Source organism: Asparagus officinalis, chromosome 10, assembly GCF_001876935.1.
Source record: "Asparagus officinalis chromosome 10, Aspof.V1, whole genome shotgun sequence".
In the NCBI taxonomy this organism is placed as follows: Eukaryota; Viridiplantae; Streptophyta; class Magnoliopsida; order Asparagales; family Asparagaceae; genus Asparagus; species Asparagus officinalis.
The window spans coordinates 2,999,520-3,017,588 of NC_033803.1; the positions used below are offsets into that span (position 1 = coordinate 2,999,520).

Below are 18,069 nucleotides of genomic sequence, written 5' to 3' on the forward strand. Positions count from 1 at the left end.
TAAATCCAAGTATTTCTAAATATTTACATCTCACATCTCCCCTTCATATAAAATCATTCCTCTTCATAGAAAATTATTAGGCTAAATTAAATCATAAACAGAAGTATATAATTGCACTCTTTGTCAAAAAGGATTGCCAACCAACCCATAATTTAATCTGAATTAAGTATCTCTTGATAGAAAATCATTTGCATAGTTAAATTAAAATATACAATTTGGATAACTCAGCTCATGATAATTTAGGAAGGGGAAAAAAACATATAAATACACAGTGAACGAAACCTCTTTGCAATTCTCATCGCAGATACTTCTCACAAATGCAGTCAACACACGAACGAAAGCCAACCACCATTAACAGAAATACTTTTAAAACAGAAGTCACTCATTAACTGGGAAAAGTAATTTCTATGATCAGCTTTCCAAACAGCACAGTATGATATGATTCACAAGGAGGAAAAAAAGAAATCTTTATAAAAGAATACCTCTTATTTCGACCACTTAACGACGACATAATAAACACATTAATGTCACTTTACAAGTGTCGAACATTCACCTCGAGCATATAAACTAAGAAACCCTGATAATATATACTCATCAGCAAACAAGAGACTGTATGAGATTTCGAGAAACATAAAATGCAGTTTCAATGCAACTTCAGTTGCCAAAATTTACGCAACTTACGTTGCACGCCGTTGCGTCATTGATTGTTGCCAGAATATAAGAACCCGTCTTAGGTTAGCCGTCATATGTCAAACCCCCCCTCATGAAAATCTATGTCAAAACACTAGAGTCTTGTATCCAGCAAGAAAAGAGCAGGTTCAGATTTCGCCATGCATCCGAATTTGAAAGTACTGTATTTCCTGTGAACGCCAGTGAGCTTCCCAGCCCCAGCCTTCTGGTGAAAATCCACCATCAGTCTCGAACACTCACTGCAAATAAATTTGTTAAAGTAATGAAGTTGTCAGTCAATAATTTTGTGTGAAAACAAATTTTGAAGTGAATTACGACAAAATAATAACTTACAGAAGTTGATCCTCTGTATACGCAGTGTGTAGCTCGCTGGTCTTCGTCCAATGCTTGAAGCCTTTTAGACTACACTGAGCAGTGTAAATGGCTGCAGCGGCCAACAGTGAAGGCTGGAACTTGAGCATTTGGTATTCGACAAGAGAAAGCTCGATGATGAAGTAGGAAAGGAGCTCCAACTGAAAAACAAAGATAAAAAAAGAAATTTCATTCACGAAATAACACCGAGATTTCCAATAAGCGGTTGGAATAAACTGATCCATTTTATCTATCTCAAAGCATATTTATTTGATTCAACACTGATAATAGGGTTGCGAAAACAAAATCAAGGTATATGAAAGAGTATCAGTAATCTTTGGTGAATCAAATTATGATCTAATAACGAACTTAACACCTTTTTGTCAGATTCAGCTGCTTTCAAGAACCTCCTCATAAAAACATAGGGAGTTGGCACCGACATGTTAAATTGCAAAGTGTTCACCATCAATCTCTCCTGGTTGCACATAACGATATAATTGATTAATTATCAGTACCATAATATTTTGGGCATAGTTATAGTTATAATAAGGAAAACGAAAATTCTCACCATTTCAAGTACTTCTTCCCTCTTGTAAGCTCGGTCAGAGATTAGGATCAAATCCTCGACGACTGGAACCGATACTTCCTCATACTTGCAAGCAAGAAGCATTGCTGTAACTCCAACCAATTGCAGCTTCTTCCTAATGACAGATTGCCTTGCTAGAAATCGGTCTATGATGTTGACAGTGAGATATAGTGTCTCGTCCATAAGCTCAAATTTGTAATGAACCTGAAGGTGGTGATGCAATTAAAGATGGTACAAGTACTCTCGATCGACTACATATTTGAAGAACTTCATGTACCTCTATCAGCCAGTCGATGAGAATAGCTCGCATTTTCTCATTGATGTCAAACTGGTTTGACATGTAATCAGAACTTACACAGCCGGAGACCTGCATGAATTGGAAAATAAAGTAACATTAGGCCATCAAAGAAACTAACGCAGTGATTTAGTTTTAAAAATAAAGTAAACGGGGAGCACAATCTATATGAATGACACTATTTGATAGTCACATTAACATTCCCTCTTCCTATTTTTGCTGGAAACTGAAAGGACAGTCTCGATGATCTACCAGATTATGATATCATAACTTTCAAATTAAAAATTGCAGAGCCCCAGGAAAACTCATCTCCAAAGTGTATTCATTAGGAGTGACCAACATTTTTGTAAATCTACGTCAAACTACAAATATTGTCAATTTTATTTGGACAAATCAAACCCATGTAGATCTTCCCTAACCTAGAACCACCTATGGCTTCCACACTATTTGTAACATTTTGTCAGGTTAAAACCTGAGACATTTTTGCATCAAAATTCACATCAAACCACCTAAATAGTCAATGTGGGACTAGAGGATAACATAAAATCTTAACTCAAAATAAAACTTCTCTATTTATTAACAATATAACACTGATGAATTAGTCGGACAATAATGATACCCGCCTTGTTATGTAAACGTTCAGATCTTTGGTGTCCTACATTCATCTACATCAGATAACACGAATTTGATCGAGTAAATTTTTTACTTTTTGTAGATATTCTAAATTGCAGTAATTTCATTAAAGACATCAATCAACAATGAAGGAAAATATGACAATGAAAGGGACCAAAAGAATACCTCAACTCGCTTATAGTAGTTGTATATATCATCTACGTACTCAACAACAGCCATCGGATTATTTGCATCACATTTGTCAATATCCATCGCACTTTCCGCAACTAAATCCTCCATCACGATCTCCTTGACAATGTTGCAATCCTCCTGAAAACAGAAAGCACACAAAAGTAAATCCATACATGAAGGCTAACACTGAATCAAGACAACTGAGATAAAATTCCATAATAGAATGAAAATAGAAAGCGCGAACCATTTCCTCAGAATCCTCGATCATCGACAAGTCATTGACTGAGCGATCAAACTCCACGTCAGTAGGTTTATTGTGCTTCTCAATCCCAATAATCCCATGCTTATTACTTGCATCCTATACAAATAGAAAAGTTAACTCATTGAGGAAATCAAACAAATTGGTCGGCTACAAGTGATTAGTTCTTTAGAATGAAGAATAATAGTACCTCAAGATTAGGTTGTGGTTTATTTGCCAATGAAGCAGCAAACTTCCTGGGAAAAAAAAGCAAATTTTTAAATAATTTGTGTAAAAGACTAGAAACTAGAAAAAGGGTAAGTTTCTTTAGACCTTGTGATTGGTCGCCGGGTTGCGATGGCCTGGTTCTCGTCAGCAATTACATTCTTACTATACGAAAATAGGAAAAAAAAACCCAAAGATTAAAGAAATTAAGAAAAAAAAAACCGTCAATCAAAACTTAGAAAATTTGTAAAGAAATTACTCTGTCAAAGCCCTTTTAGTAACTGCACAAGGGTAAGGAGGAGCCCCAACCAAATTCTTTATATCCTTCAGGGCTCTCCTAGTCCCCATCTCTGTGGATAAAAAAACCCAAATTTTCAGCCAAGATCAATTCTTGGAACCGATCACTCTACAGAAAAGAACCATTAACAACAAATTACCTCTAAAATTCACCGGCTTAACAATTCCTCTGTTCTCATTAGCTCCTTCCATCGTCATCGACAATCCTAATAAAAAAACAAACAAAACCCCCCGAATTCAGGAACCCATCAAGATTTTAAAAACCCAGAAAAAAATAATCAAAAGAATCGACCAAAACCTCAAATCTCCCAATTTCACTCACTCACTCTCTCCCCTTTGATTGAGAAGTGAGCGAGTAATAATAACAAGGAAAGAGAGAGAAAGAGGAGAATTTTTTTTTTACAAGAAAAAGAATTGAGAACGAAAAGAGCGGAGATGTTGTCTGGAGATGGAGTCCTTTTAAGTTTGAAGGCAACGGCTAGTGAATCGTAGCCGTTGGATCGTAGCTGTAAAGATGGCACTCTAGCCTGCATGGTGTCTCAACGGTTAGTTTGCGCATGTGATTGATTTCAAAAATTTGAGTGTACCATCACTTGCATTCATTCGTGGGTTTTTCGTTACTAAACCCAAAGTTTTAGCCGTATTCGTTTTTAAACCCACCCACTTCCAAATTCATTGAACCCAAATTACCATACTTAATTATTTACATTATGACACCCTGTGATATGATATAATTACACGGAGTTTATGTATCTAATTCTGAGGTCGCTGAGTGATATTACATAGGCAACCTTGAGGAGCCCTTAGATTTCTTTGATTAAGGTTATCCATGTAATCTCAATCAGTAATCTCAACATTATTTGCGTAGATACACAAATACTTGAATCATCCATGTAATTGCACATTTGCACCATACCACAAAGTACCAAGATGTGAATAACCCGTGTTTTTATGAAAATACTAACTTATGTACCAAGATGTAAATAATCCTTATTTTTATGAAAATACTAACTAAGTTACGAATATTACACTGATGCTGCTTATTTACTGTAAGAAATAAAGGTTTGCGATTCGGTATGTAAAAGATATAGCAACATCCCCCCCTAAAAAAAATCAACTTAAACGTAAATATAGCAGATAAAATTATAGCAAAGCACTAACAATGAAATACAGAATCAGGGTCTAAAGTTAATTAAGTATGTCAAATTGGGTTTAAGAATGACTTTGAAAGTTGGTCGATCTAAAAATTAGGGCATTACTTTGGGTTTATAAACAAAGAACCATCATCAGCGGGTGTGGGTTTGGATCAGTCTTTTTTAATGGCTTGGCTTCCATAAAAGCTGACTATATATTCGTGCATCTTAAATAGAACCGTTGAGGTTGTCTTGGGAGAAGATTTATGCACCAGAAGGGGGACCACAAGTTGACCAGTAAGCCATCGGTGCATTGAATTTTATTATGTTTGCGATAAGTGGCAGAATTTTTTTTTTTTTTAGGTTGTGAATCTAATTATGATATAGTTTTGCGAGGGAAAATTCATAGTTTTTTTTTTTTTGCAGGGGCATGTAAGAATCTGACTGAACGCTGATCACTGTCATTTTGTAATGAAATAGCAGGTTTGAAACATTCTCTTAGGGGGGTTATTCATTGGTGTAATTTGGGGGATAATGGGATAATTTTTAGAACATCACTTTTTGGTGTTATTCATTGGGGTAATTGGAATTGGAGTCAACTTTGTGGTGTTATTGATTTGTTGGGGTAATTGGGGGACAAATACTCCACTTTCCCCTAAGGGACTGTTTGGTTCGTTTCCTTCACTTTCTATAGATGACTTTTCTTCACTTTCTTGTGTTTCCTTCACTTTCCTAAAAAATGTTTCTTGTGTTTGTTTCGCCCAAAAATATGTAGTGAAAGTACTTTCCATCATTTTCTAGTGTTTGGTTCAACTTGAAAAAAGAAGAAAATAATTGATGTGTGAATAGATTCCCTCATTTTCTAGTGTTTGGTTCAAATTAAAAAAAATCAAGAAAACTTGATTGTGGTCACCATGGTAAGATTACCACCCATCATCATAGTTGTGCTCAGAAAAGGCCATTTTTTTCATTATCTGTCTCGCCATAAAGTTTATAAATAGCAATGTTGGTTGCAATATATTGCCTCGCCAATATATTGTTGCTATAAACTTTGGCTGCATATCTTAAAAATAGCCCATCATTATAACACAAAATATTCATACCAACCAAAAACCAACCAAGAGCTGAAACCAAGGCCGAGAGCATGTTGAAACAATGCACAAAATTAAAACAAATGCCAAGCATCAACATGAAACCAAAGGCCAACCATAGCTGACCAACAACACATAATAGTACCAAGAGCTGAAACCAAGGCAGAGAGTACAATAAACCTGCACAAATTTGAAATAAAGGCCAAGCTTCAACTGAATCCGAAGGCCAACCATAGCTGACCAACCAAAGGCCAAGCAAGAGCTGAAACCATTGCAACCATGGCCAACCAAAGGCCAACACAAAAATTTAGGGTCCAAGGGCCAAGCAACAAGAGGCTGCAACCAAGGAAAGCACACACCTGAACATGAATCATCACATGGAAACAGCAAACCAAACAACCAACATGAAAACAGCAAACCAACACAACCAAGAGCTGAAACCAAGGCCAACTAGAACACAAACTCAGGCTCACCAAAAGCGAACACAACAACTTAGCTCCAAAGACCAAGCACCTGAAACCAAAGGCCAACTGAAACACAAATTCAGACTCACAGAACTGATCAACCCAGTCACATAAAGCATGAAAATAGGCGAACAAGAGCCAAGCTGAAAATGAGGCCAAGCTGAAACCATTGCAAAAATCCAGGCTCACCATTGCAACATGTCAGGTACACAATGGAAACCACAAAAAAGCACAACTGAAACAAAGTCATAGCACTTTGTTTGGGCCAAAAAGCCAATAAAATGGGAGTATGATATCTGACACAGGAAAATGAGGCCAAGCAACATGTCAGGTAGTATAGCATAAACCACAAGAAAGCACACAACTGAAATGAATCACAAATCTAGACTCACCAAACCAAAGGTCAACCAAAGGCCAACACAACTATTTAGGGTCCAAGGGCCAAGCAACAAGAGGCTGCAACCAACCAAAAAAACACACCTGAACATGAATCATCAACATGGAAACAACAAACCAAACAACCAACATGGAAATAGCAAACCAAAACAACCAAGAGCTGAAACCAAGGCCGAGAGGAGGTTGAAACCATGCTGACCAAGGGCCAAGCAACATGAGGCCAAGCTGAAACCATTGCAACATTATAGGCACACAATAGAAACCACAAAAAAGCACAACTGAGCTCAAGGGCCAACCAACCAAGAGACTGGAAATCAAACCAAAGCTCAAAAGAAATTATAGAAAATGTGCTCAGAAAAGGCTCTTTCTTCATTATATGCCACGTCATGAAGTTTATAATAGCAATGTTGGCTGCATTTACTGCCTCGCCAATTGATCACTAGTATAAACTTTAGCTGCATATCTTCAACATACCCAAACTCAGATTTGAAGTCGTTTTGCAAATCGTAGTGGGAAATGGTGGTCAAAATACCCAAACTCAGACAAATTTTAAACCTGGCATCAAAGGAAGAAGGAAATTGATAAATGAAAGCCATAAAAAATTAAATAAATACAAAAGATTTGATTTTAGGAAGAAGGAAATTGATAAATGAAAGCCATAAAAAATTAAATAAATACAAAAGATTTGATTTTTAGCAATGTACCTCCATAAATCAACCAAGATCTTGTACTGTTTCCCCTTTTGTTCGAAGGTTAGGGTTTCAATCGGCGTCAGACAGCAATCGGAGAGCGGGAGAGAGAGAAGGGCGGGAGCGGGAGAGAGGGGTTTCAATCGGCGTCAGACAGCAATCGGAGAGCGGGAGAGAGAGAAGGGCGGGAGCGGGAGAGAGGGCCGGGAGCGGGAGAGAGGGGTAACCAGAACGAGTGGAAAGGGGAAGAGCAATCGGAGATTTTTGTACGGGAACCAGAACGAGTGGAAAGGGGAAGAGCAATCGGAGATTTTTGTACGGGAGAGAACAAAGAGGCGTTTTTCGCTGTAATCAGGCGTTTTCGAGCGGAAAATGGAAGGGCGAAAAAGCTGTCAGAAAGCCCGCACGTTTCTTCACTTTCTTTTTTCTTTTTAACAAAACAAACACCCGATTGTGAGGGGAAGTAACAAATTTACCCCGTGTCAGTTTTCCCAAAGGCCATTTTCCCTCATTTTCTGCATTTTTTGGCCGAAACAAACATGCCCTAAATTACACCAACTATATAAATATCCCCTCCACCCCTTCCTCATAATTACCCCAAATTTACTCCATCCTCCATATTGGAACAATGTTGTTCCACTTTAAAGGCAATTGGGATAATTTTAAAATATTTTTGTATTACTTAACTAATACATGCTAATTATATTATAAATATATGATATGATATATAAAATATAACATATATTAATATTTTAATAACATAATTTAATAACATAATTTAATAACATATATTAATAATATTATATAATAGTAACTATAATATAATATATTTATTATAATATTATATAATATTTTAATAACATATATTAATAATATTATGTAATATATTATTATATAATATTAATTAGTAATTATAGTATAACGTATTTATTATAATATCATTAATATTTTAATAAATATATTAAAATTTAATAACATATTAATAATATATATAATAACATATATTAGATATTTAATAACATATATAAATATTTTAATAACATTATTAAAGTATATGTTAAATATATTATTATAAATATTAATTAGTAATTATAGTATAACGTATTTATTATAAATATTATATATATTTTAATAAATATATTATTATATAATATATTATTATATAATTATTATTAAAATATTATTATATTATTATATTATGACAACTAATTAAATATATATAATAATTACTAATTATTATAAATATTATGATATAATATAATATAATACTATAGTTTGAAAAATATAATATATTATACTATAACATGATACCTATTAATATATATATTTGTAATTAATGTATGTATATATATTATTGTTAATTTAATATAATATTTTAAAAAATATATCCTTGAAAAATGTAAATATTATAATATTTTATAAAGTACATTATATCCTATGATACTATATTATAATATATTAAATTAAATAATATATTATTAAAGTATTATATTATATATATTATTCATATATTATATCAATTATTATATAATGTAGCATACTAATATAATGTTAATTAGTAATTATTGTATAACATATTATATTTTTGTATAAATAAAATAATGTATTATATTAAATATTATATTATTAAAATATTATATTAAATATATTGATATTATATTATATTAATTATTATATATAGTATAGCATGCTAATATAATATAATACAATATAATAATTAATAATAGTAATATGTAAGTATAGTACAATATATTATATTTTAATATAAAATAAAATAATATTTATATTATAATAATATACTTAATAATATACTAAACCAATTAGATAAGTTAATTTAGAAGTAATTAATAGATAAAATTATATTTTAATAAGGTGCCACATCATCAATTATCCCACATGAATTGTCAAATCAAATGCTGAAATTATCTCATTATCCCATTTTATCTCACTTTATCCCACTCAAAATATCCCAAAGGGGTAAAATTGTTCCATTGGAACACTTTTCCCCCTTGGCCCCAATTTGTCCCAACCAATAACCCCCCCTTACATGAACAATGTTACTCGTATAATTAACATTAATGATGATTTATATGTTAGTTAGTCATTTATCAACTGAGTTTTGGTATTGCTAAGGGCTAGTGTGCACCCCGTGCAAAGCACGGCCCCATTTTTTTAAGCACTGCATTTTGAACTTATTTCCCTCTAAATTTTAATGCATTTGATTTGATTATTGTATGCTTAAAATTAGAAATTATATGTACTCATCTATACTTATAAAAGAATTCAAAGAATCACTATTCACACTTCAGTAAATACTACGTTATCTACTGCATTGTGAACAGTAAATCGACCCCCGGTCCGTCTGTTGTATCGTAAACAGTAAATCAAATCCACCATTTTCTGAAGTAGTTGTTTATGCTACAATATTTTACTATATCATAAACAATAAATTAAATCAAATGTATTAAAACTTGGATCCTCCTTTAAGTATAGAGGAGTAGATATATTTCTAATTTTAAGCATACAATAATCAAATTAAATGTATTAAAATTTAGATAAAGGTAAGTTCAAAATGCAATACTTAAAAAAAAGGAGGCTATGCTTTTCAAGGGGTGCACACTAGTCTATATTTAAAGAAGGATCCAAATGTTAATACCGCGGTGAAAGTATTTTATGTTATGCTACCGTTTTTACTGTAGCATAAATAGTGCTTGAGGGCGATTGATTTATTGTTCATGCAATAGTGATCCATTTCATGCAATAGTAATCCATTGTAGCATGAATAATACTTCCTGAGTTCTCAAGAGTAGATTGTTTTGTATCATGTGGCGTAGACCCATTAATATCCTTCCTTTAAGTTTGTACTGAGCTCTCTATGCACATGTAAGTTTATAAATAGAAGTCCCAATTTGAAAGAGGAGAATTTAAGCTGCCTAACTTGATTCCATATATAGCTCATTAGCACATGGGAATAGAAAGATATATGCTTGTCTTGTAACCAAAATAGAAAAAAGATATGGAAAGAATAAAGACTTTGGACAAATTTTTAAAACCACCCTCTTTAAGTTTTTATTTGCAAAAAACGACCCCTTTTGAAAATATTTACAAAATCCGACCTGTTTTCAGCCCAGCGCTGAAAACAGGTCGGTTTTTGTAAATAATTTTCCGAAACATCACGGGAGTTGAACTCCCATGAAGTTTATCGAGAAATTAAACTTCACGGGAGTTGAACTCCCATGAAGTTTAATTTCTGCTTAAAACTTCACGGGAGTTCAACTCCCGTGGAGTTACAGTCGAAAATTCCCAGAGACCCGATCTCTGGGAAATTGGGACTGCAACTTCACGGGAGTTGAACTCCCGTGAAGTTGCAGGCCGCATTTCCCAATTTCTGCTTAAAACTTCACGGGAGTTCAACTCCCGTGGAGTTACAGTCGAAAATTCCCAGAGACCCGATCTCTGGGAAATTGGGACTGCAACTTCACGGGAGTTGAACTCCTGTGAAGTTGCAGGCAGCATTTCCCAGAGATCGACTCTCTGGGAATTTTCGACTGTAACTCCACGGGAGTTGAACTCCCGTGGAGTTTGGCTCCCCTATAAAACCGCACGTGCCCCCAGACGACCCAGTTCTGAAATCCCTAATCGCGTCGTTGCCCATTCGCCCGCCGCCCCGATGCCGTCGCCACCGCCCAGCCGCCCGCACCGCCGCCGCCCCAGCCTCCGACCCGCCGCGCCGTCAGCATCTCAATTCTCAGTCAAAATTCCAAAAAAAAACAGGTAAAATTTCTTCCTAAAAAAAAACTACTCTCTATTTTTGTATACTCTCACTTATTTGGAGTTGCATAACATGTAAAAATCCTAGATTTAGATTTAATCGTGAATTATTTCGAATTTTGTGAAGAATGGTGAAGAATTAGCAGGGGAATTATCAATTAAATGTGAAAATTATGTGAAATACAATAAAGTGTGAAAGCTTAGGAGGTGGAAATTATCCAATAATTTTGTGAATTTTGCTGAAAGATTAGGTATGAAATTATCAATAATTTGTGAAATTAAGGGAATGATCAATAATTTAGAAAATTAGATTTTTGTCAAAAATTATTGTATTTAGGTTTAGAATTTTAAATTGTGATATTATTTAGAAGTTGCTGAAGAAAAATTAGATTTTACAATATGTATTTGATACTAAATTAGATTTTAGAATTTATGGTGAATTATTTACGAATTTTGAAGATGGTATAAAATAAATTTTGTGTATTTAGAGGTAAATCACCATTAATCGGGAAATTGAGTTACGTACCTAAATGTAAAAATTATAACAATCAATATTTATTTGGCTTTTCGGTGTAATATTGATCTTGAATTTTTCACTCTTCAGAGCTAACGTATGAACGGATTCGAATTGCTAAATTCTCTGCTTCTTAGATGGCGAAATTAATTACCTCGGGAAAATAATATGCCCGTTTATGAAGTAGCCCACGACGGAGACCGTTGTTCATACAAAATCGTGTACTTTCGATGTTGGTAATGAATTCACACAAAACTTACATTAACTAACTCACGGTTGAGTATCCCTCAGTGTGCGGTTTTCAATATCCTTTGTGGGGAACCAGAACAAATTCGCATTCAAATCATCAAGTGACTACGATATGGTCTCATTTCATGTCTTACACGACGGCAAGCGTTCGTCGAATTGTTCATTGCAAAACATCAGAGGAGATTGGGCAAATCGTTGAATCTATGAAGGAATGTTTGCTTTGAAGCGTATTGATACTTTGTTATTTGCTAATATGTTCTGTATGCATACTGTTGTTCATTGCACTCTGTATATATGCTTATAATGTAATCACAGGTCTATTCATTATGCGATCCGGCACCGGAAAATCCCCGACAGTTTTGCTTAACTTCATGGCGCCATCATTGTTCAGACCATATTGTTCTCGGAGAGTAATACGAAATAAATTAGGATTATATATTTCTCGATTAATGTAACTTTTTTATGAATATATTATAACGATTCTCTTTATATGTTGCAGCCCGTACCAGCAGATCACGATGATCGAGCATTCGCAAGAGCCATTCAGGTTGTCATTGAGGATGAGAGGGACTTACTACTGATCGCTCAGGCGTTTTTCGACCGTCGTTCCGACTATTCGTTATATTAGGTTTGATTGGCGCCATCACTTGCCACTTATTAGAGGTGGAGCCAGAAGACCAACACCTATCAATCAATAGTAGGTTGTCCATCCGGCCCGCCCGCCGGGAACCGCGGCCCGCGGCCGCGCAAAACCCAAGCCCGACCCGGCGCGGGTGTCCGGGCCGGCCGGCCCGCGCCTGAGCGAGGCCGGACCACCGGCCGAACCGCGTTTGTTTTTTTTAAATTTTGTTTTTTTTTATTTTTTTAAATTTTAACAAAACCATAAATTATAAATTATTATAAAAAATGTCATAAATTTTATTAATAACTTGAAATGAAATGACATAAATTACAAGTACAAAAAATGATAAAAATAACTTCTTTATTAATAATCGGTAAATCCTTTACAAGTATAAATTTATTTCGAAATTCGTCGCATCACAATAGATGAGTACATCCCAACTAGGTTGGCACCTACTCACCCATATCACTATCATTTGCAACTTTTTTCGAAATAATTTAATTCAAATTTAAAGCTAAGAAATAAAAATTACAATTTTATGAATATTATCTAATCATTATATCTATCTGCTAGTCCCAACTCTTCAAATTTATCTTCAATCATAGCAATCCGTTCGATGCCTTGTGTTCGCTTCTCGTATCTCCACCAATCCTGTAAGCACATCACCGCTTGTACAGTATACGGATCTAAGCATGTCCTGTGGTCGTCGATCAAACGTCCTGCTGTGCTGAAAGCGGATTCCGAGGCTACAGTCGAAACCTGCACTGATAGTAAGTCACGAACCATGGTGGAAAGTATAGGATATGAAACTGATCCATATACTTTCCACCATTGCAAAATATCTAAAGCATTTCCTTGACATTTAACTAAGGAAGCAGATAAATATTCGTCTATTTCAGAAACCTCTAATCCTGATGAAGTTCCAGATCCACCAGTTAGTTCAGCTACCATTGCATACCTATCAAAACTTACACTTTTACCTCGACCTGTGCTCGAAGCTGAAGGTGCCGAAGCTGAAGACTGTTGTGTAGCTACACCATATCTAGCTGCATACTCATCATATAAGGTTTGAAAATAATTTCTAATAGCTACATAATGAGTAGTAGCAGTAAGGGTGGATCCATCATCTAAGTCTATAATCTGTCCACCATATAATGATTGTAACAAACTTCGAAGGCCAATTTCCTTCAAGCATGGATCAATAAGAACACCAATACCAAAAATATGAGGAATAGGCCTAAAATACTTATTAAATTTACTCTCCATTTGAAAAATTATATTTCCAAAAGTATCATCCATACGATATTTTGCAAAAAATTTTTGAATATTTAAAATTTGTAAAGCAGCTAAAGTAATAGTTGGATAATAACAACCAGATAATAACATAGTAGCATCATAAAAAACTTGTAACATCTCATTTAATTTACATATAACTGTCCATTCATCTTCAGTTATTCCATAAGCACTACCAGAGCTAGAACTAGAAGCATAAAAATTTATAAAATCATTTATAATTTCTTTATATTCTATTGCTACAGATAACATTGCATAGGTGGAATTCCACCTATGGTCAACATCTTTTGGAATTAGTCTAGGCTTATAATTTTTTCTTTTACAACATTGTTTCCATCTTTTAATTCTCATTTCAGAAGCATTATGCATATTAGTAACTGTTCTAACTTTTTCTATCATGGGTTTAATTTCAGAAAATGCACTTTGAACAATTAAATTTAAAATATGACAGATACATCTAACATGAAAAAGCTCACCATGACATGGCAATGACAAAGTTATTTTCAGAAAATCAACAGCTACATTATTATTACTTGCATTATCTAGTGAAAGAGTAAATATTCTTTGATCAATTTCTAGTTTCATAAGTTCTTCAACAATTAAATTTGCAACATTAATACCAGTGTGTGACTCTTCAATTGCAATAAAAGAAACAACTCTTTTAAACATTTTCCAACTTTCATCAATCCAGTGTGCTGTTATACATAAATAACCAGTTTGCACTCTAGATGACCAAATATCAGAAGTTAAAGAAAATTTGCAGTTTAAATTTTTAAAATAAGAAATTATTTTTCCCTGTTCCTCAACATAATATTTTAAAATATCACGTTGACAGGTTTGACGAGAAAATTTTGTAAATGCAGGATAAAAACCATCTCTAAATAAATCTTCAAATTCATCATCTTCTACTAATTTAAAAGGAAGGTTTTTAAGAACAATAAACCTGATTACGCATTTCCGGGCTCGGGCAGCGTCATAATTCCAACTGCCGAGGGTACCTGAAGAGGATGATTGGGAAAGCATAGACTGCCGGATATCACCTTGTAGATTTTGGCCTTTGTTGTGTTTTCAATATGCTGTTTGAGATGGTTGGTGCCGCTCTTATGATGAGCTTTGAATATCTGGCCGCACAACGCACATTTCGCATTCTGAGAGATGATCCTACCATGTTCATCCTTGGTGACGTCTATCTTCTCAAAAAAATTCCATACATCAGATCTAGGCCTTTTTGGAGCTCTTGGTGCTGTAGATTCGTCGCCACCAGATTCAGGATTAACACCGGTAGGATGAGGAGTTGTTGTAGTATATTAGTATGAGATAGTATAAGATTGTATAAGAGAGTAGTAGAGAGAGAAATAGATGAGTTTTGTTGTGAGGAAATGAATTGAAACCCCCCCTCTATTTATAGAAGCAGCCCCCTAGGTAAATGACCAAAAATATATTAGTATGAGATAGTATAAGATTGTATAAGAGAGTAGTAGAGAGAGAAATAGATGAGTTTTGTTGTGAGGAAATGAATTGAAACCCCCCCTCTATTTATAGAAGCAGCCCCCTAGGTAAATGACCAAAAAACCCTCGAAAAATAGCCGTTTTTGACCGTTTTAAGGGGCAAAACCGTTTTAAGGGGCAAAACGGTCAAAAGGATTTGACCCGGGCCGGGCCGGGCCAGACCGGCCCGGCCCGACCAAAACGGTCACGAAAGTGACCGTTCGGCCCGGGCCGGGCCGGGCCGGCCCGGCCATTCGAAGCCCCAGTGCCCAATTTGGGCACTGTTCCGGGCCCGGGCCGGGCCCGGACAGGGCTCGTCAACGGCGACCCGGGCCCGGGCCCGGGCCCGGGTTTTGCCCGGGTTTCCGGGCCCGGGCCGGACACCGGGCTTTTTGGACACCCCTACATATAGGGGAGTGCACCATCACCTTACAGGACGTGGCCGTCATACTTGGACTCTGGATCGATGGACCAGCAGTTACGGGCACCGATGATCATAGTTGGCCGGAGGTATGTGCTAGGCTTCTTGGTCAGGTTCCCGACTTGAGGAGTGGTGCGATGAAGCTATCGTGGCTTCGTCAGACATTTCAGGGCGATATACCAGAGGATGCCTCTATTGAGACGCTCCAGTTTCATGCTCGTGCATACATATTGCACATGATAGGGTGCGTACTATTTCCTGATGCGAGCAAGACTCTCGTACATGCACAATGGCTGTCACTGCTGGAGGATTTTGGTGTATGCGGCGCACTATCGTGGGGCAGTGCGGTGTTGGCATATTTGTATCGAGGATTGAGTAGAGTATCTCTGATGCAGAATAAAGAATTCAAGGGATGCTGTACGTTGATACAGATTTGGTCATGAGAGCGCATTCATATTGGACAACCCACTTTACTTATGCACCGTGACTTAGAGGGGCAGTATCCGTTGGCATACATGTATAATTGTACACACACATATTTTATTCGTAACCTGAATATTTGTGCTTATATATCCACTATTCTGCATATAGGTATAACGTGGGATACGCTCAGTACAGATCAGCGACGCGTCACCGTCAGTTTTACCGAAATGAGCTTGATGGCCTCCAGCACGAACAAGTAAATATAAAACTCAAGAAGTATGAATATTATAGTTTTTCTGTATGATACTGATAAATGTTTTATTTTATTTCAGTTCAAGTGGAGACCCTATACACCGCCGGAGCTCGATATGCATTCTCTTGCACCTATCTGCCGAGATAGTCCCGACTTGTGGAGAGCCAGAGTTCCATTGATCTGTTGGGAGATCGTAGAGATGCATGTCCCGGACCGTGTGCTACGGCAGTTTACGCTTTCTCAGCATATTCCAGATCCTGTCGAGCAGATCAATCGTCGGCGGCGCCCTACATCGCACCAGACTGACTGGGCCGTAGTCCGTACGGTCTACATAGACAGGTGGGTTCACAGGTGGGATTGCATACAGGATACGAGGCCCACAGCTGTTGACTATACCGCGTATATGCGTTGGTATTGGGGTATCACACGTAGATGGATCACGCGTGACCCACAGCCCTTAGCTGGACACATGCCACGCCCACCGACAGATAGTTACATCCCTAATGGGATGAATGAGAGAGATTATGTAAGTTTCTAAGCTAAATTATAATATTTTTTATTGAGTTGATACTTAATAAATTGTTTACCACGCAGGTCCGTGTTTTAGATAGCATTGATGTTGATATTGATGCGCACGTGACTGAGATTCAGGATCAGGTGGCGTTAGGCCTCCTCAGCAGGATCAAGAAGAGCATAGCGCAGGTGTTCCATAGGACTCACGTCGATGAGTTCGCAGGCCGTGAGGATAGGTCTCGCTCATTTGGACGGGCGTACGCTCGACGTCGACGGCCGCGTGATGATGACGCCGGCACTTCGCATGCCGATGGAGCCGGCACTTCGCATGCCGATGGAGCCGGAAGGAGGGGAGCTATATTGGGTTGTATATGAACTTATTTTGATAAATTTTGTAACTTTCCTGAATTTTTAAATACTAAACTTTTGAAGATAAATTGTTGTTCATATACATAATCGTGTGTGTTTAATTCATGGTTGAATCATGTATATATTGTTGTTTGCAAATAAATTGGCATATATATGAGTTATAATTCATTGTTGAATCATGTATATATTGTTGTTTGCAAATAAATTGGCATATATATGAGTTATAATTCATTGTTGAATCATGTATATATTGTTGTTTGCAAATAAATTGACATATATATGAGTTACAGGTAAATATACAAAACCTGCACAGCAGCTGTGCATGCTGGGTGACCTGCAACTTCACGGGAGTTGAACTCCCGTGAAGTTGCAGTCACAATTTGCCAGAGACTCGATTCTCTGGAATTGCTGACTGTAACTCCACGGGAGTTCAACTCCCGTGGAGTTTTAAGCAGAAATTAAGCTTCACGGGATTTGAACTCCCGTGAAGTTTAATTTCTCCATAAACTTCACGGGAGTTGAACTCCCGTGATGTTTCGGAGATTTTTTTACAAAAACCGACATGTTTTCAGCGCTGGGCTGAAAACAGGTCGGTTTTTGCAATTATTTTGAAAAGGGGTCGGTTTTTGCAATTAAATGTGTAAAAGGGTTGTTTTTGAAAATTTGTCCAAAAGATTAATTACAACCCGATGCCCTAGGGTATGATGTTATTACACGGATGATCCTGGAGTATGTATATCTAAACTGGTAACAATGATATTACTAATTGTAACTACACTGATGATCCTAAAACATAGAGAAAAGCTAACTCTCAATGTTGTTCATGCAATTACAATCAGAATAGTTAGGGTTGTCCATGTACATACACTATACCAGGATCACCAATGTAGTTAC

At 36.2% G+C, this 18,069-nt stretch overlaps 1 protein-coding gene across 1 annotated transcript; it reads right to left on the reverse strand.

Moving 5' to 3' along the window:
• On the reverse strand, positions 448-3,923 carry LOC109825690 (G2/mitotic-specific cyclin-2-like). The gene is made up of 12 exons (XM_020392559.1): positions 3,785-3,923; positions 3,627-3,692; positions 3,449-3,539; positions 3,298-3,354; positions 3,176-3,221; positions 2,971-3,084; positions 2,721-2,864; positions 1,905-1,994; positions 1,610-1,831; positions 1,418-1,516; positions 1,024-1,202; positions 448-929 (listed from the first exon to the last, which is right to left on the reverse strand). The coding sequence occupies exons 2-12, from the start codon at positions 3,682-3,684 to the stop codon at positions 785-787; spliced, it is 1,245 nt and encodes a 414-aa protein (XP_020248148.1). The 5' UTR covers positions 3,685-3,692; positions 3,785-3,923; the 3' UTR covers positions 448-784.